Below are 25976 nucleotides of genomic sequence, written 5' to 3' on the forward strand. Positions count from 1 at the left end.
AACTAAGATATACATATATTTCTTATGAATATGAATGAATATTTTGAAATATAGCGTTTTTCTGATCTGACAAATGTTAAGAATTAGGTCAGCAGACAAAGAGATGTCGGTCTTTTGTTGCTGTGCATTCAATGCATTCCACCACAAGAGCACTGACACTATGAAAACAATCCTGCACAAAGTGTTCAGGCACAAAACAGTTCAGACCCTATTTACATCTGAATATATTGTCGTTCTCTTGTGATTGGATCAAGAAAAATGTATCTAAAAGATATAGTTCATTAAGAAATGGAAATTAACTCGCTATTAAACCCTTCTTCCAGATTTTTTTTTTTCTGCTGAACAAGAAATATATTTTGAGGAATTCTGGTCACCCATTTACTTCCATGCAAAACAAAATAGCTGCAAAAAAGTAACCATTTACTGACGTCATGTTCTAGGAAATCTGAAATTGTACAGCAGACGTCCATCATGGTAACTTTTATTTCCTGTTTGTTCTGGAAATGATTCACTTACATACACTGTAAAAAATTCTGTAATTGTACAGTTTATTTCCAGCAGCTGGGGTGCCGGAAAAAAAGGAAAATAACGAATATTAAATTACAGAAATTTACATTTAAGCAAATTTCTGTAATTTAATATTTGTTATTTTACGGTAAATTTCTGTAATTTAATATCCGTTATTTTACCATATATTTCTGTAATTTCACAGCTATTATTAAAACATTTTTTACGGCACCCCAGTTGCTGAAATAAACCATAAAATTATGGATTTTTTTAACAATGTATTAAACACTGATAACATATACTCAAAAGAACATTATGCACTCATTTATTTATGCAAAGCAGTTTTATTTTTAATTGCACAAAATCCCACTCCACTGAAAAAAAGAGATTTGTTGGATTTACTCATTTCTTTTAAGGTAAGTGGTTGCAAGCTATTTATATGGGATGGATTTAAACAAACATCTTAATGTTTAACTATGTGTTCATACCGAAGGCGTTGAGAGCATCAAAGGTCGTTTTGGCCTCCTTGGCGACAACGCTGTCTGCCTTCAGCTCCGGCGGCATGAGCGTCAAAATTTGCTACATTGATCTCGTATTTAAAGGGGCCGTTGTAGCATATCATATCAGTTACATTCCCGCAGCAAACAGGCTTTCTTGCATGAAAATGTTATGCAGTTATTATAAAATTCATTTAACTACGGAAGATCAAGTTGCATGTGGTGTGGCTTTGCTCCATTTAATCATCCAATATGTGCCCATATGTATAAAATATTCTGAAGCAGCACTGTTTTGTATTGTTGCAGAAGATTCCCGCTTTTTTAAAAGAAAAATATATATAACATTGATGCACATTAGTAACTCGCCAGTAACTTTTTAATGTATGTTCCTGTCAAAAAAAAATTGCAAATAATTGGAAATCCAAAGACCGCAACAATCAAAGTTCACGATGACTGTGACTGAACCGCGTCATAGCTCATTACCATAAAATTGACTTGATTTCAACTCTTCTCGACACCCACACTGGCGAAGACCTGCCACGCTGCTCCTCGTCACTGCTCCTATTGAAAATGAATGACTTCCGGCTACCGCTTTCAGTCTGAACGTACAGTAACTTAATTTGTGTTTAAATTCAGCCCATTTAACGTGTTTGCAAACACTCAGGTTAAAAAATAATTGCAAATCTAATTAATAATTTTTTTTCAGTGTGGTTGGATATTTCCATGCTGTCAAACTGCACCAAAATAGATCTACTGCACAGCCATATTAAGTGAGATCTGCTTGTTCAGTCATTGCAAAAATAGCCCAATATTTCAGGCAAAAGTAAATGCACAAAAAAAAAAAATCTTTGTTTATTTGTTATGCTTGTTTATTTGAGCTTTGCAGCAACACTATAATATCACACAGACTTCCCAGACTCCATCTGAGCATGAATCTGTGATCAATACTGCCTATCAGCTTCAACGGTAAAGCACATAAGCCTCCAGATATGAGCTGTCGAAGAGTGATAAGCGCTCGTCCTCATCTGCTTTCATTTCCTGCCAAAGTCTCCGAGTAATAAAACTTTGAAACGATCAAACTGCCTTCAATAAATAATTCAAGAAACATTTTTATGATGTTATCTTTTTTATTTTTACGTGAGTAAGGGTCTATTTACACTTGAAACGCATTGAAGGAAACTCCATTTTACAAAATAGGCTCATTTTACAGCTCAACTAGATTTAAAATGTTGTGTTTGACCATTTTCTTTTATCCATTCAGTCAATCTTTAGGTCTGGCAGGATCACTTTTTTAGCTTAGCTTAGCATAGTTAATTAAATCAGATTAGACCATTAGCATCTACTCAAAAATGACTAAAGAGTTTTGATAATTTTCCTATTTAAAGCTTGACTTTTCTGTAATTATATTGTGTAATCAAATAAATTAGCTATTTTCTCGGCTAATATGAACTATACTCTCTTTCTGGCGTAATAATCAAGTGACTTTGCTGCCGTACCATGGCTGTACCAGGCACAGTGATATTACACAGAGCTTAATGAAAATCCAGGACTAATTCATGTAAATCCAGGACTAATTATGCTCTACTGCAACAAACAAACCACAGCTTATGAATACTAATAAAGCAATTTTTAGACGAAAACTAAGCTATACACTACCACTCTTAAAGTTGGAGGCTGATGAGATTGTTTAATCCAGGGGTGCCCAAACTTTTTTGTATAAAGGGTATCATTGAGAACCGTGGGTTGAAGGAAAATATAGCAAATTATCTTAAAGTTGCCATGGTTGACTTCCTGATTTATTTCATAAGGTTTATTACTTTTTTTTTATTACTTAAAGCAAATTAATTAATGCAGTGTCATAATTAAAATGCTGTCTTATTGCAACAAAAACATAAACAACCACATTTATAACCCAGTTACAATCTTAAGGATTGTCAGTCAAGGGGTAGGAGAATAACATTAATTTTGGGTGAAACACACAAGCAAACACACAATATCAACAAGTGAGGGACAAAATACCAAGACTAACTAAATGCAATTAAGTGAGTTTATTTACAAAGATAGTGATAATAAGTGCTAAATATGTACTATTGAAGTCAGAATTTATAGCCCCCCTGAATTATTCACCCTCCTGTTTATTTTTTGTCCCCAATTTCTGTTTAACGAAGAGCAGATTTACTTTAACACATTTCTAAACATAATAGTTTTAATAACTCATTTCTAATAACTGATTTATTTTATCTTTGCCTTGATGACAGTAAATAATATTTGACTAGATATTTTTCAAGACACTTCTTTACAGCTTATAGTGACATTTAAAGGCTTAACTAGGTTAATTAGGTTAACCAGACAGGTTAGGGTGATTAGGCAAGTTATTGTATAATGATGGTTTGTTCTGTAGACTATAGAAAAAATATGTAGCTTAAAGGGGCTAATAATATTGGCCTTAAAATGGCTTTTAAAAAATGAAAACTGCTTTTATTCTGGCCGAATATAAAAAAAATAAGACTTTCTCCAGAAGAAAAATTATTATCAGACATACTGTGAATTTTTTTTTGCCCTGTTTAACATAATTTGGGAAATATAAAAAAAAAAAAGGCGGGGGGGGGGGCTAATGAGTCTGACTTCAACTGTATATAGAAGGACCAATAAATATTTACAAGAATATATTAGAATATATTGAAAATCACAGACACAAATGGGACACAAAATTTTTGAACAGGTAGATCGGAGAGTTAGACAGATGAGACGCGAGCAGCGCCAAAATAATAGAAATAAATAAAACAAAACAAGCTGTTCTATTGGCCCAACCTCTACCCTAACTATCCAAAAGAAACATATATCAGTACTGAAAAGAAAATCTTCATGTCTCTGACGCACTACCTAATCTACACTAAGATATAAGCAAAACAAAAATACAGCAAGCGAACCTAGCTTAGGCATCTCTGGTTTAGACTACACTTTCATTTATTTAATCAAAAATAAGCGGTGTTAGCAAAAAAAGTATTATTGTGAAATTTTTAATTATAATATGCTGATTTGACCTCAGAAAAGAATAGGTAACATTTAAACTGTAGTAAATATTAGAAAATTAGCATTTTTACATATTTAGCAATTTGTGTTTTAATTTTTTTTTATTTTCCCACTTTATTTATGCTTTTGAATCTTGATCTTTCTTCTAAAAACTTTATGGCCTATTATACACCCTATGCAATAAGTCGCAGGACGTGTTTGGTGCTATCTGTTGCAGTTTTTAGACCAGCGCAACCCTAATTTTTCTATTTTGCACCCCGTTGTTTAAACAGCAAATCCATTTGTGCCACTTTGTGGACTCATGGGTGTGGTCTATAAAAGAGGTGTGTTAGGGCGCATTGTTGGCATGTTGCTATTTTGACTTACTAAAATAGACTGCGCCATTGACCAGCTGAAAGACACATTGTTTATTACACAGACACATTGTTTAATACACAAAGGATTTACAGCAATACACAAATATACATATGAAAAAATTAAAGAAAAAAATTTGATTTGTCCACCTGTGGGGTTTTAGAGAGGTCTGCATCATGACGTGTGTTTGGATAAGTTTTTTGACCACACTTCATTATTATTGTTGATTTATTCGTTTGCTGGACATGAGAACTGAATTTAGAAACAGTTTTGAAACAAATCTTTGTGCTTAACAAACTAAATTATATATGTAGGCTATTGGATGTCTTCAGGGGAGTGTGTACAACACAGTTCCCTTATCCATGAAAGTAAAGAAGTAAAGAGTAGAAGTAAAGTAAAGAGTAAAGTAAAGGGGCTGAATGGAGGAGGCTCGTTCTTTATCCTTGCGCTGCAGGTGGTCTGATTAACTGTTTTTTTCTTACTGAAGTGTTCAGTTTTTCTACTTATCAAGTCCGCCTTGTAAAGGAGTGACGCAACTGACTCTTAAAAGAACGGGAGATGAGACTATTAGGAGAATAAGCACAGCCATTAGACTGTGTGCAGAGGCGCAGAGCTTGTTTGTCAGTCTTTAAAAGAGCAAAGGTGGATTCAAAAACGCCCTTAATGCTTTTGCACCATGCACTTTAGACTTTGCACCTAGATCCTTAAAATAGAGCCCTTAACCTTGAAAAGTTTAGGAAAAAAGTGACTTTTTTACATTTTAAAATATGCAAACTGTTAATTAACATATATTTTTACAGTGTACATTAAGTACAACTTCTCACTTTTAACTAGTGGTTTATACTGTATACCTGCCTATTATAAATATATTGGCCGTTTATTAGTACTTATAAAGTAAGTAAGTAATGTGTAATTATATAGCTCATTTATTGTGTATGGCTATACACCCAAAGTGCTTTACAATCATGAGGGGGGTCTCTACACACCACCATGAGTGTGCAGCATCCACTTGGATGATGTGACGGCAGCCACAGGACAACGGCGCCAGTGAGCTCACCACACACCAGATATAGGTGGAGCGGAAAGACAGTGATAGAGCCAATCCGGTGGATGGGGATGAGTGGGAGGCTATGATCATAAGGGCAGATTTGGCCAGAACAGTTCCACCCTTACTCTTTACGAGAAATGCCCTGGGATTTTTATTGACCAGGGATTTTATTGACAGACAGTAAGGACCTCATTTTAGCATCTCATTCGAAAGCACATGATCATAAACCATGATTTTATTCTACATCCCTAATGAATAGCTAAACCCAACTACTTCCTTAATATCTATTAATAAACAGGTAGTATTAAAGTAGTAGTTAATAGTTTAATAGCAAGAATTAAACCTTAAAATAAAATGTGGCCAAAAATCAAGTTGAACCAGGCATTTATTTCCACAATCCTTTGACCAAGAGAATGAGTGACCACAGTGTATGGTTTAAAATATTGTAGCAAACTGATTTTACAGTAAATGAATACATTATGTATCTAATAAAATGTGCCAAAAAATATCCCTACGAGTATCCAAATCTCCTGGAGCGTGAACTTTAGATAATCTAGAATTGAGATCATACTCACAGCAGGCGTTTGACTTGTTTCCAAGGTTATTACTGGGGATGCCAAAATAGTTATCAAAGAGATGTGGCCAGCCATTATTGTCTCCTACAAAAGAAAAACAACAAGAAAAGTAAAGGGTTACTCCATCAGACACACACTGTTCATAACTGTTAACAAAGCCATTTTCTGTGGCACAGCTGTGATTCATACATTCATAACAGAGCAAAATCCACAAGGGAAAATTCAGCAGGATAAGAATGATTCTGCTGCATCTTCAGTTGAACAAATGTGTCGTTCTCACAGGGGATACAGAACAACACATTCGACTGTGTTCTTTTTTAAGAAGCAGGTTAACCTACTCAGCAAACCTCTGTCAATCATGTTGACACTGTTTGCTGAATGTAGACATGGCGGAGGAAATGAAGAAACGCTGCAGTGCAAATAGGTGTGAGTTTGGTGGCGTTTCCGTCTTCTGACGCTTAACGTCACAAACAAATGAACGACGACCTTCCTCTTTCCTCCTTCATCAATCACTGTCAGGATCATCATGTTTGAGGGCATTCAGATGCAAATGCACACTACTGTTCAAAATATTGGTTTAATAGACTTTTAGATTAAGACTTTGCAGGAGAGATTCGTTTAACTAAACAAATGTCACAGAGAAGACTCGAACATTGTTACAAAAATATTAAAATGAAAGCAGTGTCGTGGAGAGTTGAAATCTAAAAAAAAAAACAACGAAAAAAAGTTTCCCTCCAATTTTCCAACAAAATTAAATCTTAATAATAGTGTAAAATCTAAGAAATTCTGTAATGTATGAATATGAATATGTAATGAATATATATATATATATATATATATATATATATATATATATATATATATATATATATATATATATATATATATATATGTATGTAAAAAAGAGTAAGGGGACATTTTCACAGCATGTCTGATAATATTTTTCTTACGAAAGTCTTATTTGTTTTATTTTCGCTAGAATAAAAACAGTTTACTTTAAAAAAAAACATTTTAAAGGTTAAAATTATCAGACCCTTTAAGCTATTTTTTGTTTAGATAGTCTACAAAACAAAACATCGTTATAAAATGACTTGTCTAATTACCCTAATTAAGTCTTTAAATGTCACTTTTAGCTGTATAGAAGTCTAGAAAATATCTAGTAAAATATTATTTACTGTCATCATTGCAAAGATAAAATAAATCACTTATTTGTATTGTTATTAAAACTATCATGTTTAGAGATGTTTTTTTCTCTCTCTCTGTTAAACAGAAATTGGGCAAAGAAATAAACAGGGAGGCTAATAATTCTGACTTCAACTGTACATACATATATAATTTTCAAAATCATCAAAAACAAAAGCACTACATATTTTCTATATTATCCTACAATGTACAAAATTGTAAAGTGAAAAAATCTAAAAGTAAAAAATGTTAAGTAAAAACATTATTATGATAATGATAATAATAAAATAATAATCATAACAGTAATATAACAACTGTAAAGTTATGGTATATATAAAATATTTCCTTGAATGCTGTTCTTTAAAACTTTCAATTCATTAAAGAATACTGTTAAATATGTCCAGTTTTGTCATTTTATTATTATTATTATTATTATTATTATTATAAAATATTTAAAATTAGCATAAAATAATTTGAAATAATCAATATAATAGTTTTAAATAGATAAATTGCTAAATAGACAAACTGTAACCACGGGGAGTAACACCAACAACTGAGGTAAGATCCAATATGCAGGTTTATTCACAGTCAGGCAAGCGGTGGTCAATACGGGTGCAAACAGGTGTGTGAGGACAATCCAGAATCACAGTCGAATACAGGCTAGAGGTCAGAAAGGCAGGCAAAGACAAAGAGGCTAACAAGGCTAACGGTCGGTACACAAGATAACAAGACTGGAAAACGCGTTGTAATGCTACTGTGACAGATAACAAGACTCGGCAAACTGAACGGGTGAATGTGTGGCTTAAGTAGTGAGTGCAATCAGTTTTTTGACAATCCTCAGGTGGTGCGAATGTAATCAGTCTAGATGAGTAAGCATGTGTGTCTGGGCGAAGTGCATGTATGAATATGTAGTCCATCAAAGGCGGAAGTGTAGTCCATGGTTGTTGTGAGTGAGAACCAGCGATCTAGTGGAATACGATAGCTGGTAGTTGTGACACAAACAAATAGAAAGTTACATTATTATTATTATTATAAAAAATATTTAATATTATAATAAAATATTTTGAAATAATGAATAAAACTGTTTTACATAAATAAATAAATAAATAAATAAATAAATACATAAAAAGCTACATAAATAAATAGCTAAATAGATGAATAAATAGACAGATGCATATATTATTTTTATTATTATGAAAATATTTTAAATTGGTAATATATTTTTAAATAATAAATATAATTGTGTTTAAAATAAATAAATAAATAGCTAAATAAACAACTAAATAGCTAAACAAATAGATAGTTAAATTGTTAATATTATGAAAATATTTAAAATTGGTAATATATTTTGAAATAATAAATATAATTGTGTTTAAAATAAATAAATAAAAAGTTAAATAAATAACCAAATAGCTAAATAAATAGACAGTTAAATTATTATTATTATTATACAAATATTTAAAATTTTTATAGTTTAAAATAATCCAAATAATTGTTTTAAATAATTAAATAGCTTCATAGATAAACAAATATAAAGATGAATACATTATTATTATTATTATTATTATTATTAATAATAATATTATGATAGAATCTTAAAATTTTTTATAAAATAGTTTAAAACAATAAATATAAATGTGTTTTAAATAAATAAATAAATAAATAAATAGCTAAATAGATAAACAAATAGAAAGATAAATAATATTATTATTAATAATAATATTTAATTTTATCATAAAATATTTTGAAATAATGAATATAATTGTGTTTCAATAAATAAATAAATAGGGCAGCGTAGTGGCGTTAGCATGTTCTCCCCGTGTTAGCGTCGGTTTCCTCCGGGTGCTCCGGTTTCCCCCACAAGTCCAAAAACATGGTATAGGTAAATTGGGTAGGCTAAATTGTCCGTATTGTATAAGTGTGTATGGATGTTTCCCAGTGATGGGTTGCACCTGGAAAAGCATCCGCTGCCTGAAACATATGCTGGATAAGTTGCCGGTTCATTCTACTGTGGCGACCCCTGATTAATAAAGGGACTAAGGCGAAAAGAAAATGAATGAATAAATGAATGAATAGCAGTAATAACAATGAAATAACATTTACTCAAATAGTTTTGACTATTTTCTTTTAATGAAGTAATAAAATTATTTCAGATGTCTGATGTCAGCGCTCACTGGCAGGTGTGGAATAATGTTATTTTAGACCCTGTCTCTACTACAGCATGTAATAGTGTCAAAGGAGACTCACGCTGGCTTCTTAATGTCAAACCTGACCAGCTGCTCAACAGAGAGCAGATTTTCAGACTTAATAATAATCCGTCGACCTCACAGTCCAACTGCTTTAACACGGGGAGAAACTGACCTGATAACCAGAGCTGCCAAAAGCCTAAGATGACACACTGTCCCTCTGCATCTCATTAAATATGATCAGTACTGGCTTGAAAAAAAGAGGTCAGCAATAGCCTTAAAAAAAATCATCTCATAATTCAGTCCCATTACAAACCCAGGGGCCAGCTGCTTAAATATAGTGATAAAGTGCTTTATGATATTTTATGCAAAATGGGTTTTGATCTTTACTACCTAACAAAAGTCTTGTCGCCTATCCAAGTTTTAGGAACAACAAGTAATAACTTGACTTCTAGTTGAACATTTGGTGTCAGAAGTGGTTTATCTGAAGGGGAAAGGCCTCTAGAATACACTTATTTTACCAAAATAAAATATAACCATGCCTTGATTTTAATTAATTCATTAGGACAGTAAGCTCTGACTTTGCTTAGACTAAAGTCTTGTCCCTTAACAGAAATAATGTCCAGTATAGAATATAAAGTCATGCTGCAGTGGAAACAGAATGAATATTGTGTCTGACTCCATCATGAGCTTGGAGGACTGCATCCATACATCTCTGCAATGACTCAAATCACTTATTATTCTTTGGATTCATCTTCAATGCCTCCTCCTTCATCTTACTTGCCTGGTGACTGGGCGGGCCAGTCCTGGAGCACCCTGACCTCCTTTGCTTTCAGGAACTTTAATGTGGAGGCTGAAGTATGAGAAGGAGCGCTATCCTGCTGGAGAATTTGCCCTCTCCTGTGGTTTGTAATGTAATGGGCAGCACAAATGTCTTGATACCTCAGGCTTTTGATGTTGCCATCCACTCTGCAGGGGCCTCATGTACGAAGACTTGCGTGGAAATTATACTAAAACATTTCGTACGCACAAAGCTGTAAATGTGCGTACGCATAAAAAATTTCAGATGTATGAAACACTGCGTACGCCGAATCCCACGCATATTCTTTTGTACATCCGAATGAACGTGAAACTGAGCGCAACATGCACGAGCACAAAACCCCTCCCTGCCTCCTCCCCCGTATGAATATGCTAATGACTATGCTAATGGCAAAACCCAACGACAAAGCAAAGGCAAAATCAAGCAAAAAGAGAAACTTTGAACAGAATGTGAATTGGAGGTGCTGCTTTCGGAGGTAGACCGGAGAAAAGCGGTGTTATTTGCAAATTTGTTCTCCGGAATTAACAACAAAAGAAAAAAAAATAGAGTGGGAGAGTTTAGCTGATGCGGTTATCACAGTTGGGTCTGAACATCGCATTGTGAGTGCATTAAAAAAAGAAATAATGTGGTTTATATCTGTAAAATGTTACAGCACCGTTAGAAGTCTCAGTGGCGCACCTCGTAAGATGCATGTGATCATGTATTGACACGTTCAAGCATGAACTCGGCTCGAATCCAGCGTCTGATGAACTCTTTCTTCTTTTTTCCCCCGCTACATATCAGATTTTGCCCACTATTTATCACGAGAAAGACAAGTAGGAATCATCAATAAGTCTGTGCATCATATTTTATTTGCACATTTATTGAATGGAAATGTTTCTGATTCACGCATGCAAATTCATCTTCAGATAGTGTCTTTATAGCAATGTGCGTGCAGTAGATTGCTCAGATTACATTGGGAAAACAGGCGACCGCTGCAAATTGTGCTTTAATGTTTAGCTGGTCAAATGTATGGTATGGAAACCTTATATACCTGCTGAACCCGTCTCATACAGCTGCCATTGCAAGGCTCAGACACTTTGTAGAGAGGAATTTAACACAACTGCCTCTAGGAGTCGCCAATGGAAATAAAACAGACACGCACAAAAAATGTGCGTACGCCAGCCATGAAGCTGCCGTGGAGCTGCGCACATTCCCACGTTCAGTTCATCGTTAGTAAATCCAAACGTGAGCGATTCTGAGCGTGAAACCTGGCGTACGCAAAGTTTTTGTACGCAGCGTTGATACATGAGGCCCCAGATCTCTTGCACGCCCCCATACTGAATGTAACCCCAAACCATGATTTTACCTTCACCAAACTTGATTAATTTCTGTGAGAATCTTGGGTTCATGTAGGCTAAAATAGGTCTTCTGCAGTATTTGTGATGATTGGGATGCAGCTCAACAGATGATTCATCAGAAAAATCGACCTTCTGCAACTTTTCCAAATGATCAACTAGAATTCAAGGTATTATTTGTTGCTCTTACAACTGGGAAGACTTTTGTCAAATAGTGTATGGGTGTTTTCAACTATAAGTATATATAACTATATAATTAAAAGGGTTGAAGAACATTGCATTGAAGACTTTTTACCCTATCTTTATTATGCATTTATGCTACTTCTGAATATCTTATGAATAGACTATTTTATATAATTTGGCAAGGATACGCTATGGAAGCTTCCACTTTTGAGATTTCAGGTTCAGAACTTATAGGATCTAAACTTTGAACGTCTATAAATTGGTTGATTTGGGCTGAAAAAAAAAATCAATTGCAATATTTGCAATATTATAGATGTTGGTCATGACCAAAGAAATCCTTTCATGCAAAGAAAACAATATTAATTAGTTTACAAAATGAATTCATACGTAAAAAAATGAAATGACAAAGGGAAAAGAACACATGAAGAAAGTGAGGTGTAGAAAGGCATGGAAAGCCCAGACCGCAGCTGAAATCTCTCAGTAGTTCTTGTGCAACCCTCTGCCCTTCCTCAGTGTAAATGAATATCAGCAGCTTCTGTCCGACATTTACATCAGCAGATGATAAAGATTAAAATCAGGGTGGACATTTCAGCAAGACAATGATCCAAAACACAGCCAAGGAAACTCTGAGATGGTTTCAGACAAAGAAAATCAAGCTGTAGAATGGCCCAGCCAATCACCTGACTCGAATCCAATAGAAAATACAAATTAAAGATCAGATTTGATAGACGAGACTCACAGAACCATCAAGATTTTTACACTCTGTGTAAATAATCACACCTGAGTCATGCATGTGACCTCATTCTCCATGTGAGACTTACATCAGACGCTTTATTACAATAACTCAATCTCTCTCTCTAAAAAACAACAACACTGTGCATTTATAAAGGGTGCTTCACACAGGTGAGTGAGCTTGACAAACCACCTGGAGAAACACACTTCTCTCTCTCTCTCTATATAAAAAAAACATTGCTCCTTCAATACTGTATCACTTAATTTTATGAGCACTAACTGGTCCTTTGTATAACTAGCACTTGTTGTGAAATTGGCTGTTCTTGTTGAATCGCTGAATGCCTCCTGAACTGTAAGACACTTTGGACAAAACATCTGCTAAATGTAAAAAACTCTACCTCTTTAGAGGTATGTATACACTCACCGGCCACTTTATTAGGCACACCTGTCTAACTGCTTCTTAGCACAAATTTCTAATCAGCCAATCACATGGCAGCAGCTCAATGCATTTAGGCATGTAGACATGGTTAAGACGATCTAATCCAGTTCAGACTGAGCATCAGAATGGGGAAGAAATGTGATTTAAGTGACTTTGAATGTTGCATGGTTATTGGTGCCAGACAGGCTGGTCTGAGTATTTCAGAAATCTACTGGGATTTTCACGCAGAACCATCTCTAGGGTTTACAGAGCATGGCTGAAAAAGAGAAAGTGAGCAGCAGTTCTGTGTCTTGTTGATGCCAGAGGTCAGAGGAGAATGGCCAGACTAGTTTCAGCTGATAGAAAGGCTACAGTGACTCAAATAAGCACTAGTTACCACCGAGGTCTGCAGAAGAGCATCTCAGAAAGCACTACATGTTCAACCTTGAGGCTGATGGGCTACTGTAGCAGAAGACCACACCGGGTGCCACTCCTGTCAGCTTAGAATAGGCTACAATTCACACAGGCTCACCAAAATTAGACAATAGAAGATTGGAAAAACATTGCATGGTCTGACGAGTCTCGATTTTTGCTGCGATATTCGGATGATAGGCTTCAACAACAATTTGGCGTCAACAACACAATTTCACTGTACTCAAATGGCCTCCACAGTCACCAGATCTTAATCCATTGGAGCACCTTTGGGATGTGGTCACATCATGGATGAGCAGATGATAAATCTGCAGCAACTGGTGATGCTATCATGTCGATATGAACCAAAATATCTGAGGAATATTTCCAGTATGTTGTTGAATCTATGCCACGAAGGATTAAGGCAGTTCGAAGGCAAAAGGGGGTCCAATCTAATCCTAGTAAGGTGTACCTAATAAACTGGCCTGTGAGTGTGCATAACCCTGAGGTAACCCTGAGTAAATCTAACTCAGTGGGTCTCTTTCTGTTCTGTGTAAATAAGAACTTCAGCTAAATTATACAGGTTCAAATGCATGAAAACAGCCCGAGAAAAAAGCCTTCTGGCATGATTAATGATAAACATATTTAATCTTATCGTGTTTGAGGATAAAGGGAATGACTTCTGTGATGCCGAAACACCAACACTTGACTCGCGCAGCTCATTATCCATCAATTTTCCATGGCGTTCCTTTCATGTTATACAGGTAATTGATTATGCACGGGTGAAATGCAAATGTTAATTAAACAACTAAGCTGTGCCACAAAGACCTCAAACAGTCGTTGCTGTAAATAAACTTTTCAGAGGAGGTGAGCAACATCAGGCAGACGATTCATACATTTTTTTCCTGTAAAAGATCATGCATTCTTAATATTGCATCAACATTTTTTTTTTATTTGTTTGATTGCATAACAGCGCAATGTCTCATTTTAAACTGAAATGCCAAAATGGCAGGCCTGATGACTTTCATAAACAGTAATGGGGAAAAAATGAGACCTGTCAAGCATTCATAAGCAACCGAAGCACCTGATAGCCTACAGAAATAAATGGCTACACTTCACGCAAAATTAGCCACAGAAATATCTAAGGATATTCACCAGGAAATAAACTAGGTCATATGACATGGATGAATGATTTAGCAGAATCACTGTTGACTGGAATCTAAATTAACACCCTCAATTAATTATTGCTCCCAATGATTCTTGAAAGATATACAGTAACACTGTATACTCTCAGAAATAAAGGCACGCAAGCAGTCACTGAGGTGGTACTGTTTTCAAAGGTACACATTAGCACTTAAAGGGTCCATATTTGTACCTTAAAAGTATTTATAAGTTCCTAAAAAATTAAGATGAACACTTTTGTACTTTTTAGGTGCTAATATGTACCCTTGAGGTATTAATATGGACCTTTTAGGTACAAATTTATACCTTTTGAAAAAGTACAGCTTCAGCGACAGCTCGCGAACCTTGAATACTCCATGAAAGTAAAGGAGTTAATTAAAAAGTAAAAGTAAAGTAGAGAGGCTGAATGGAGGAGGCTCGTTCTTTATCCTCATGCTGCAGATGCTCTGTTTAACTTTTATCTCGTTAGTGGAGTGTTCAGTTTTTCCACTTACTAAGTCCACCAAGTAAACAGCAAATGCACTATGGTGCGACCATCTGACTCTTTAGGGAATGGTAGATGAGACTCTTGGATTGCACTTTATACTCAAAACACACCCTTAACTCATTAGGAGATTAAGCACAACCCTGTTACACCATACGCCGCAGTGCAGAGCATTTCATTCATTTTCTTGTAGGCTTAGTCCCTTTATTAATCTGGGATCGCCAGATTAATATTGAATTAATAATAAATAAATTGAACCGCCAACTTACCCATAACGCAGCGGATGCCCTTTCAGCCGCAACCCATCTCTGGGAAACATACATACACACACACACACACACACACACACACACACAGATACACTACGGACAATTTTAGCCTACCCAATTCACCCAATTCATACCTGGAGGAAACCCACGCAAACGCAGGGAGAACATGCAAACTCCTCACAGAAACGCCAACTGAGCCGAGGTTCGAACCAGCAACCCAGCAACCTTCTTCCTGTGAGGTGACAACACTGCGTCGCCCACAGAGCATTTCTGTCCTTCAAACAGCAAGTGGATTTGGACATGCCCTTAATGTTTTATGCGCTTTAGACTTTGTGCCTCGATCATTAAAGCTGAGCCCTTTATGTATATTTAGTATTCAATTCAGGCAAACTTTTGCATACAACTACAAATTGCATAATTAAAAATGACACAATTTAATACATTGTAAAAGCGTTTAAGACTTTAATACTTTAAGTGGTTTAAATTGATTTCAATTAAACTATGGTTTTGTTTTCCATTAACATGATTCCCTTTTGAATTAAGTAATTTTGTCCTTATTAGAACAAAAAAGAAATATAATTTGTTCACGTTTACAACATTAAAGAGTTTTTAAAGGGATAGTTGTGGGATAATTTACACCCCTATAGGGTCAGTAAATAAACAAAAACTTTCATTTTTGGGTGAACTATCACTTTAACCTAACAGTGAAACTTCTGACTTCTGCATTCATTTTACACATGTTTTTTTTTTTAAAGATTTTGAAACCCTTCACATTACACTTCATTGCTGTCAGAGCCGGATTAACCAATGGACGTTATGGGCACAGGCCCAGGAGCCAGTGTGCACTTGGGGCCCCTGCGAGGGGGGAAAAATGCAGATTTTGTAGTGTCTATTTAGGCTAAAAGCAAGTAGCACATCTCGTTGGAATAAGCTAGTTGAGTGATTCCCACCCATCACCCTTTTATTGACAGAGGCAACATAACTAAAGAGAGCAACAATCAGCAGTGTGAGTGGCGTAGCTTGTAAAGCGCATGGCAACATGTATTGACGCGATCGATCATGAACCTGGTTCAAATCCAGCATCTGATGAACTCATTCTTCTTTTTCCCTTACTACATATCAAATGTTGAGTACTCTTCATCACGAGGAAGTAGGAATCTGTAACCACGGGGGAGTGACAGACACAACTGGAGGTAAGATCCAATATGCAGGTTTATTCGTTATCAGGCTAGCAGTGGTCAAAACAGATGCAAACTGGTATATACAGGCAGTACAGAATCGTAGTCAATATAACAAGCGAGAGGTCGAAAGGCAGGCGGCAAAACAGGAGAACAAGGATAATCAAGGCTAGGGTCTAAACACGGAGATACCAGACAAGGAGAACGCGTTGTAGAGTCATCAACAGATAAACAAGACTCTGCAAACTGAAAGGGTGAGTGTGTGGCTTAAGTAGGGTGTGCAATCAGTCTCTGACAATCCTCAGGTGTTGCGAGTGTAATCAGTCTAGATGAGTGAGCATGTGTGTCTGAGCGAAGTGCATGTATGAATATGTAGTCCAGGAAAAGGCGGAAGTGTAGTCCATGGTTTGTTGTGAGTGAGAACCAGCGATCTAACTGAATACGATCGCTGGTGATCGTGACAGAATCATTAGTAAGTGTGTGTGTATGATCCAAATCATATGCATTATAAGTTTGTAGAAGCTATGCATTAAAAATACACTTAAATATACATTTTAGTACTGCTTCTGTGAACTTGAACAAGTATATTAAAATCTATTAATTTTCACTAGTCGTATTCATTTTTTTTCAAAGAGTGCTTTAAAGGGTCACGAAACACCAAAACACATTTTTTGAGCTGTTGACAGTTGTATATGTGTCCCACACTGCTAAAAACACTATTAGGACACCTATATTTCACTAAATTCGTACTTTGTACTTCCGGTTTGAAACAAATTTTTGAAGCTGCGTCACGGCCATGAGATAATAGCGTGTATTCCAGCGTGCAGACTGGACGTCTGTGCCAGAGTGTGTCTTATTACATCTTACAGTGTGCTGCATTACTGCATGAGTAAGGCTTGGTTCAAACCAATCAGCGCGCTCTATTGTGCAACTTCATTAATATTCATTACTGTCACAGTGTTTAGACGACAGAGACGCCACGTTGTGTTGGCAAAACAAGCGTGAAGTGTTGCTTTTATAGTTTGCTTCAGTTTTGTTTTCATTTTCTCTCTGTGAGAGCGCAGCTGGAGTCACGTGTGGATTACCAGTGTACGCAAAGCTCGACAACAATAACTTACGTGTCTAAGGAGGAACATTGTTTACCTGAGAGCTGTTCTCATCTGCAAACGCTGAGATCCAGATTCGCTTGTAGTCTTCTCTTAATAAAGACGCGGCTCTAGTTGCTGGTGATCGTCCTGTCTACAGATTTGGTAAGTGAGCGACCAGTGCTCTTTGTTTATTCAGTTTGTTCATATCGAACTAAGTTAACTATTGCACCGAGTGTAAACATGTTAGCACCACAACCAAACTTTAACCTCGTGTAGGGTTTTCACCGCATTTAGTGACCGGAATAACACACGCGGCTTTCTGACGCTACCTGCCGTGTGCACCGGAGGGGTTTTTTTTTCTCATTCGCCGTGCGGTATCAAACATTGCATGAAAAATACACACTTAGAGCAGATCCTCGAATCAAATATCTCGTTTGTCGCGAGGGGCATGAATTAATTCCCTGAATGAAAGAGCCAAACTGCAGTTAAAGTCCACCATTTAATAATTTGGCAAATAATTCGACTACAGATGTCCATGTAGGTAAAACACCATCACTTTCTCCTGTGTGTGTATTTTGACTCTGAAACTCAGCGGGTGCCCAAATAGACACTCCCACACCATCCAACTTTAGTTCCTCCGACACTCCCCCCTAAACAGAGCTGGACACGCCCACTTTTCTGACTTTTTCCAAAGTAGAGGTGTGAAAACACCCTGCTGAAACGAGGGGGTTTCATGGCCCTTTAATGCTTTAAAATAAGTTAAATCTTTGTAGACTAGAAATATATGTACAGTATATCATTTATTTTAAAAATGCAGGCAATAAGTTATAGATTAATTTGATTTAAAAAATACCATAATAATCTTATTTTTTTAAATCCAACTATAGGGGTGCGGCCAGGTAGGGGGTCTACAAGACATTGTGCCCAGGGGCCTCTGAATTCTTAATCCGGGCCTGATTGCTGTTATACCCAGCAAGATTGATCTGTGATATTTTCAACACAATTACTGGGAAAACATGCTTCATTTTTATAATCAGTTTTGTGGCTCTCTGGTAATAGCATGTTACTCTCTGACAAGTTTCAAAAGAGTTTGCAAACTATGAACAGTGCAGCTGATTCACCTTTGGAAATTACGTCAACCCCTCCCTCTGCATCCTCAGTGAGTCACAGCTGGGGTTTTCAGGTTCAGCAACGGAAACGGAAAATGACAAGGAAGATTCAGTGCTAAGATTTATCTCCTCTTAGTGCAACATTTAGATTAATGGTCTTGTTTATAAAGCTGGCTCTTGACAAATTGAACAAAAGTATTACAAAAACTATGGGTAATGAGAAGGGCACGGCATTCTAGGAAATGCAGAACAAAGTCTGAATCAACAAACTCTTTCACCCTAATAGCCAGCAAAGGGATGACTGCTTTAATGCTGTTCAATAAATATGCACTTTGTATTGTATTAAACTGTATTGTATTGTAAGGTAGGCAGCACGGTGGCTAGCATTGTCCCCTCACAGCAAGAAGGTCACTGATTTGAGTTCCAGTTGCCATTTCAGTGTGGAGTTTGCATGTAATCCCCATGTTTGCATGAGTTTCCTTCAGGTGCTCCGGTTTCCCCCACATTCCAAAGACATGCACTGTAAAGGAATAGAATAAGCTGAATTGGCCGCTGTGTATGAGTATGTGTGTGAATGTGACAGTGTATGGGTGTTTTTCAGTACTGGGTTGCGGCTGAAAGAGCATCCGCTGCATAAAACATATGCTGGAATAGTTGGCGGTTCATTCTGCTGTGGTGACCTCGGATAAATCAGAGACTAAGCTGGAGGAAAAAGAATGAATGTATTGTATTGTTTTGTAAGATTAAGGATTTATATATAGAGAGATTTATATATCTGACTGTTTGTATTAAATGACAAAATTGTATTACAAATAGTATATAAATATAAATATATTCATACATTTTAATGCAAGAAATGCTGCTGTGAAGAAAATATAAAACTGCGTATGGAAAGCACCGTCAATGTACCGTGATGCACCGAAATATAAAATTGAACCGAATCGATGGCATGATAATCGTAACCGAACCGAACCGTGAGACTAGTGTAGGTTCACACCTCTAGTAAATTAAACAAACAAGTTAGCAATATTTGAAAATACATTTTAAATATAAATTGCCAGGCGATGCTTATTTTAATCAACAAATGCTTATGAATGACAAGTCATCGATCTATGTAAATAATGTCTGATTTATTTGTATTAATTAATAAATTTTGTGTTTATTTATTTATTTATTTGTCTTTGTTTTTTTGTATTTATTTATTTATTTTTTTTACTTATTTTGTATTTATTTGTTTTAATGTTTGTATTTATTTGTTTGCATTCACAACATTTATTTTATTTACTAATTTACTTACATTTGTTTATTTGCATTTAGTTATTATTTACATTTCTATCAATTTATTTTTATTTATTTCCTAATTTTTATTTATTTATTTGTTTGTTTATTTGTCTGTTTATTTATTTTGTATCTTTTTTATTTATTTATATTTACTTATTTATATTTATTTGTTTCTTAGTATTTATTTATTTGCACTTAATGTATTTATTTTTATTTACTTTTATCACTTACATTTATTTTTTGTACTTATTTATTTGTATTTATTTATTTATTTGCATTTATTTATTTGGTTATGTTTACTTATTTGTATTTATTTATTTGTGTGTTTATTTGTCTTTATGTATTTATATTTATTTATTTGTAGTTTTGATATTTATTTATTCATATTTGTTTGTAATTATTTCTTTGTATTTATTTATTTTCATTTACAGTATTTATTTTATTTACTTATTTTTTACTTACATTTTTTATTTGCATTTATTGAATTTATTTGCATTTCTTTATTTGCATTTGTTTATTTATATTTACTTATTTCAAATAAGTAAATATAAATAAACAAATGCAAATAAATAAAAACAAATAGATACAAATAAATTATTTGTATTGATTTGTATTTATTTGCATTTGTTTATTTATATTTACCTATTAGTATTAATTAATTAATTAATTAATTTCTTTATTTTTTATTTGTATTTATTTTTTTCATATGTATTTATTGATTTCTTTATTTATTTTTATTTATGTATTTGCATTTCCAATACTTATTTTTACTTATTTATTTACTTGTATTTATTTGTTTGTATTTATTTGTTAATGTTTGTCTTTATTTATTTATATTTAGTTATTTGTTTCTATTTATTATTATTACTATTTATTTTCATTTAGACCAGCTGAACTGTGTGCATTAAAAACATGCATGTCAGTCTACTATAGCCATTGCCTTGGACTCAAAATGAGCTTCTTCGCTCACTCAGCATTGTGATGTCAATGTTGTCATACACAGTTACTGTCAGACTGCGTCCCTCTGCCATGACCCTTTCATCCAGACAGGCCCAAATATCAGAGGTCACAAGCCATCCATTTCAAAACAAGAGGCTAATTTAACACGAAGTTAGCACATAGGACTCTGGGGACTGAGATGCTGAGAGACCACATGTGAACATTGTCACAGTTTCCACTCGCAAACCGTCTTTCTAACACATGCAAAACAGTCGCTGCGTCCCATGGTGCATCTGTCACGACGCATTTTTAAACAGGACAAAAGACACAACGCATATAATGAGCGCATCACTGCAGCTTTCAGACGCAATATGTAGATGACAATGAATTTCAATGAATTGAGGCTCTTTATCATAACATGCGGTGAATTATCATACCGACAGCACTGATGCTGAAAGACTGCTGAAAAAAAGTTTAGTCCGTATCAGAGAAGAGGAACCTGTTATCAGTTCTTTCTTTGTCACACAACACAATGGCATCAGTGAAGCAAAAACAAAAAAAGGCACAAAAACAGCATTTAATTTAGTTTAAAATGGCATTTGAAAACCACTGAAGATAATGGAATAGATAAGCAATTGGGTTTATAGTCAGAATACTAAAGCTTTCACAACTTCAAAATGTCAAGATATAAGTCTTCTATAAATGAGTAAAGAAGATATGCTGATTTACATGTGTTTGGCTTCCCAATAAGCTCCGCATACACTCAAAAAATGACTAAACATTTATTCATTCCATTTGGCTTGGTCCCTTTATTCATCAGGGGTCGCCACAGCGGAATGAACCACCAACTTATCCAGCATATGTTTTACAAAGCGAATTCCAGCTGCAACCCAGTACTGGAAAACATCAATCCATACACACTTTCACACACATTCACTATGGCCAGTTTAGTTTATTCAATTCACCTATAGTGCAGTGCTCATCAACCACCGAGGTGCGGATCAGTACCAGTCTGTGGAACTGGTACCGGGCCACACAAGAAATCATTAATTATTTCAATTTTATTAATTATCTGAGTCTAAACAATCTTTTATTTTGAAAAAAATGACCATATTCTCATGCCGGTCCTACACCACCCAACCCGCTCTAAGCTGGGATCCAACCGGCAATCTTCAGCACGGGAGTTGGTTTTTCTAACCAGGAGGCTAAAGACCATGGCCTCTAGCATCTGTCGCTAGAGCAACTTAAGAGGTCAGAAAAGTGAGGTTTACCTGCACATCACTTACTAGCTGGCCTCCGTTACACTCACCCGTCTAAACCTCTCTCCCATCTGGGTCATGGCACCAATGTAACCCAGCCGATCCAATGCCAACCCAACCCGCTCTGAGCTGGTATTGAACCGGAGACCTTCTTCACGGGAGTTGGTTGCTCTAACAAGGAGGCTAAAGACCATGGCCTCTAGCATCTGTTGCTAGGGAACCTTTGGAGGTCAGAGGAGTGAAGTTTGCCTGCAAAGCACCTACTAGCTGGCCTCCGTTACACTCACCCCCTTAAATCTCACTCACATCCGGGTCACCACACCAATGTAACCACGCCAGTCCTACGCCACCCAACCCGCTCTGGACTAATTTCGAACCGGTGACCTTCTGCATGGAAGTCGGTTGCTCTACCATGGAGGCTAAAGACCATGGCTTCTAGTGTCTGTTGTTAGAGCACCTTTAGAGGTCAGAGGAGTGAGGTTTACCTGCACAGCGCCTACTAGCTGGCCTGCATAACACTTACATTCTGGTCACTTGAGCGCCCAAATTTAACCCTTAAGCAGCAAATTAAATAAGAAACAGATGTCTTTGGAATGTTTCTCTGCTAAGGGCAAACGGAAAAGTGAATGACCCACGAACTAGTCGTAAAGTCATATACACATAACCAGGGCTTGACATTAACTTTTTTGATCACCAGCCACTGTGGCTAGTAGATTTCCAACATTACAAGCCACTTGCCATTTTTACTAGCCACACTTTTGTTGTTTGGAAAATATATTTTATATGAATAAATTTGGCTTTGACATGCTAAAATTACTTGATTTGGATGTGTTATATCCACATGCCTCCTCATTCATTAAACTTTTTGTGTGTGTTGTGTATGAGCTTGCTCACTGTGCATGAACAAATGGGTTGTTGCACTGAAATTCAATTTTATTTCACATGACATTTCAGGGCTCAAAACTAAGGCTTCAGCAAATTTATCTCTGACCACACCAAAAAGAAATAAGTATTTTAGCTACACATTTTAAATGTGTCAAAACAAGCAAAATATAACAACATACATGTATGTTTTTTCAACAAAACATCTTTTTTGTTAATTAAAAATAATATTTAAAAAAAAAATAATATTTTTAATTAAAAAGATCTAACGTAAAGTTTCTAAAATATGGACATTACTCTGTCCTGGCTAAATGTCCCAGATCAGCAGTTACTACACATAAATGGGGAGCTAATCTCACATTAAAGCAATGCTATTGTAAAGGAGGATAAATAAACTATTTTAACAAAATAACAGTAAGCAAAAGAAAGCATGTAAAAACACTGTGTGATAATAAAAGGATGATCATGTGCACACGGTTAGGAATGTTAATAATCTGTTGAAAAAGCGAAAGCAGTGACTGCTGCTGATTACAAAAGAATATTTTCAATCTGAGCTCTTGAAAGGAGCAGGGCTGTAGGTACACGAGGATTGCTTTTTGTCCAGTCTATTTCAAAGAGAACCGATCGCGCTAGTTGCGTTTCCTCTACACACGGTTGTTTCACGCAAGTAAAAAAGAGCGTGCGCGCTATTTACCAGTCATGCACATCACATCACCTGTGCATGCGAGTCAGGCCCGGCGCCAGGATGTCAGAACTGAGGGGGCATTTTAAATCCATAGGGGGGCACTAGACCTGGTCACTGATTTTGGTCTCCCTTGTTTCTTTCATTTAGGCTATTTATTCACATTTATTATTACTTTACTTTGTTGCTGACCTTAGGCAGTAATATACGTTTTAATAGTAATAATAATATGCACAGTTTCGCTTTTACTGGTTTTATTAATGACGTTAATGCAACAATACCGCTTATTAATGCAGACGGATCATGGCTTTAGTGCCAAACGAGTGCTTTAAATCATATGTTATTCTTCTTATTTATTTCCGTTTTATTTAAAATAACAGGCATATCAATGTTTAAAGTTTTAGGTAAAGACGTCAAATTATGCCTACACATGCAAGCTAACCCACGATCAGACTATTCGTATATAACTAGTAAATAGTATAGTGAAATCAGCTTAACTGAGTCATCCCGCTTCACGTAGCCTATTATACAACCAACATCAGTGTTAGGGAAAAGCTAAATGTTACAATCTAATGTCATTTAAAACAATTACTTAGTTACATTTTAAGGCATTAGTGTAGCCAGAAAAATACCTAAAAAGATACCAAAATTCATTTATTACCATGAAAATTAGTTTGGCACGGATAACACGCAACTCAGGCTATATAACTCTTTTCATCATTTTAAATGTAAAAATGAAGATTTATTTTAGGCTATCATAAGTGTGTTTTTTTCGTGATATTGTCTGGTTGTCATTTGTAAACCATCATAAACCATTAGGCTAGGCCTACCTGTCATTTTATTTATTTATTAAGCCTATTTTAATAACTTCTTTTCAGGTTATTTTCATTTTAGGGCCATGAGCTACAAGTCAAAACAAACTCGATATGCTGACTGTATTTTAGCTCCTAAAATAGGTTTACAATATATTTTATGTTGTTTAATTTTGCATGAGCAAATAGCAGTATAGCCTAAATTACATATTTTTAAAGATGATCATTGAGCCTACCTGCAGCATGTAAAAGGTTTCTCGGTTGATCCGCGGTAAATCCACTAAGCAATATATTCCATTTATAGCACTGCAAACTTGACTTCGCAGGCCGATCATCTTTAAACGCAAAAGGCATTTATTAAGTGTTATACCTTGACTGCTGCTGCATAATGGGATGTTTCTCTACACAACTGTAAAAGTGCGCTTTTTAGCAATGTCAAAATGAAAGCAAACATTCAAAGGGTTCTGCGTTTTGTCAATTTTAGCTTAATTGTAATAATATTAATAATAACAATAATTAATTAATTTAAATATTATTTATAGTGTAGCCTACTGTGGGACTGTGCAGTGAGCTTTTTATTTTTATTAAAAAATTTTTATTAGGCTACATCTTCCCGAATAACTAATAAATGACTGGCAGTTGCGTCTCTGCTAAAATTAATTTAACAGCAAATTTCTTCAGCGTTTCTTCCTTTTAGAGCTCAAGAGAGTTGTGTTTAAAGAATTAGTTAACCAAAACATGTAATGAATTAAGCTGCTCATCTCATTACACACGCTTTTCTCCCTTGTGAGTTGAGTGCGCCTCCATCGCCGTGTGCGCGTTTTATTTACGGGCGCACCTTACCTGACGCGGACGCGCTGTGACCGGATCTCTGGACTATAGGATAGCTTTATCCCCACAATTTTTCATAATTTAATTGCTATGTCATATATTTTAAAATATTTAAATTTGTGTTCTAAAGGTTGGAACGACGGGAGTGTTTGTAATTAATGACAAAAAGAATTTTCAGGGCCTGATGCGAGTAATCATTCTGTATTCACCTGCTTTTATTTACTTATGTGAACACAGTTTTGTCCGTCGTGGTGTTTCTCGATCCTTATTGTCGAACCCTGCTTAAGAAAACTACAGTTTAAAAATTATTTCCATCCAGCCAAAGTGGCCAGTGGAAGCGGCTGTCCTCCTGGCTATAGCTGAAATCTACCCGCATTTGGCAATGTCAAGCATTGCACATAACCATAATTTGTTATATCATTATAAAGATAATTATGTAAACACTATAAATGAGGAGGACTTCTCTCTTTCTCAATCCCCGGGTCTGAATGCAGACACAGTGGATAGCAGTGCAGCACGTCTCTTGTCTATTCCAACCATTAGCCCTGTCGGTATTCCAGAGAGTTTTAAACATAAGCAAACACGGCAGCACAGATTTAGGCGATGTGTCTGAATAGTAACAAATTCAACTGATAAAACACAAAGTCCGCCGTTCTCCTATTTCTGTAAAGCTCTACTGACAAAAATGTGTGCTGTG

At 35.5% G+C, this 25976-nt stretch overlaps 1 protein-coding gene across 3 annotated transcripts in view; it reads right to left on the reverse strand.

Moving 5' to 3' along the window:
- rxfp1 (relaxin family peptide receptor 1) overlaps positions 1 to 25976 on the reverse strand; it is a 215024-nt gene that overhangs the window by 72871 nt on the left and 116177 nt on the right. For all 3 annotated transcript variants that reach the window (XM_073921122.1, XM_073921120.1, NM_001431298.1), the window contains one exon: positions 6015 to 6098. In XM_073921122.1, the coding sequence (XP_073777223.1) occupies positions 6015 to 6098 (84 nt within the window). The remainder of the gene's footprint in view (positions 1 to 6014; positions 6099 to 25976) is intronic.

This window comes from Danio rerio, chromosome 14 (genome assembly GCF_049306965.1).
Source record: "Danio rerio strain Tuebingen ecotype United States chromosome 14, GRCz12tu, whole genome shotgun sequence".
Taxonomy (NCBI): domain Eukaryota; kingdom Metazoa; phylum Chordata; class Actinopteri; order Cypriniformes; family Danionidae; genus Danio; species Danio rerio.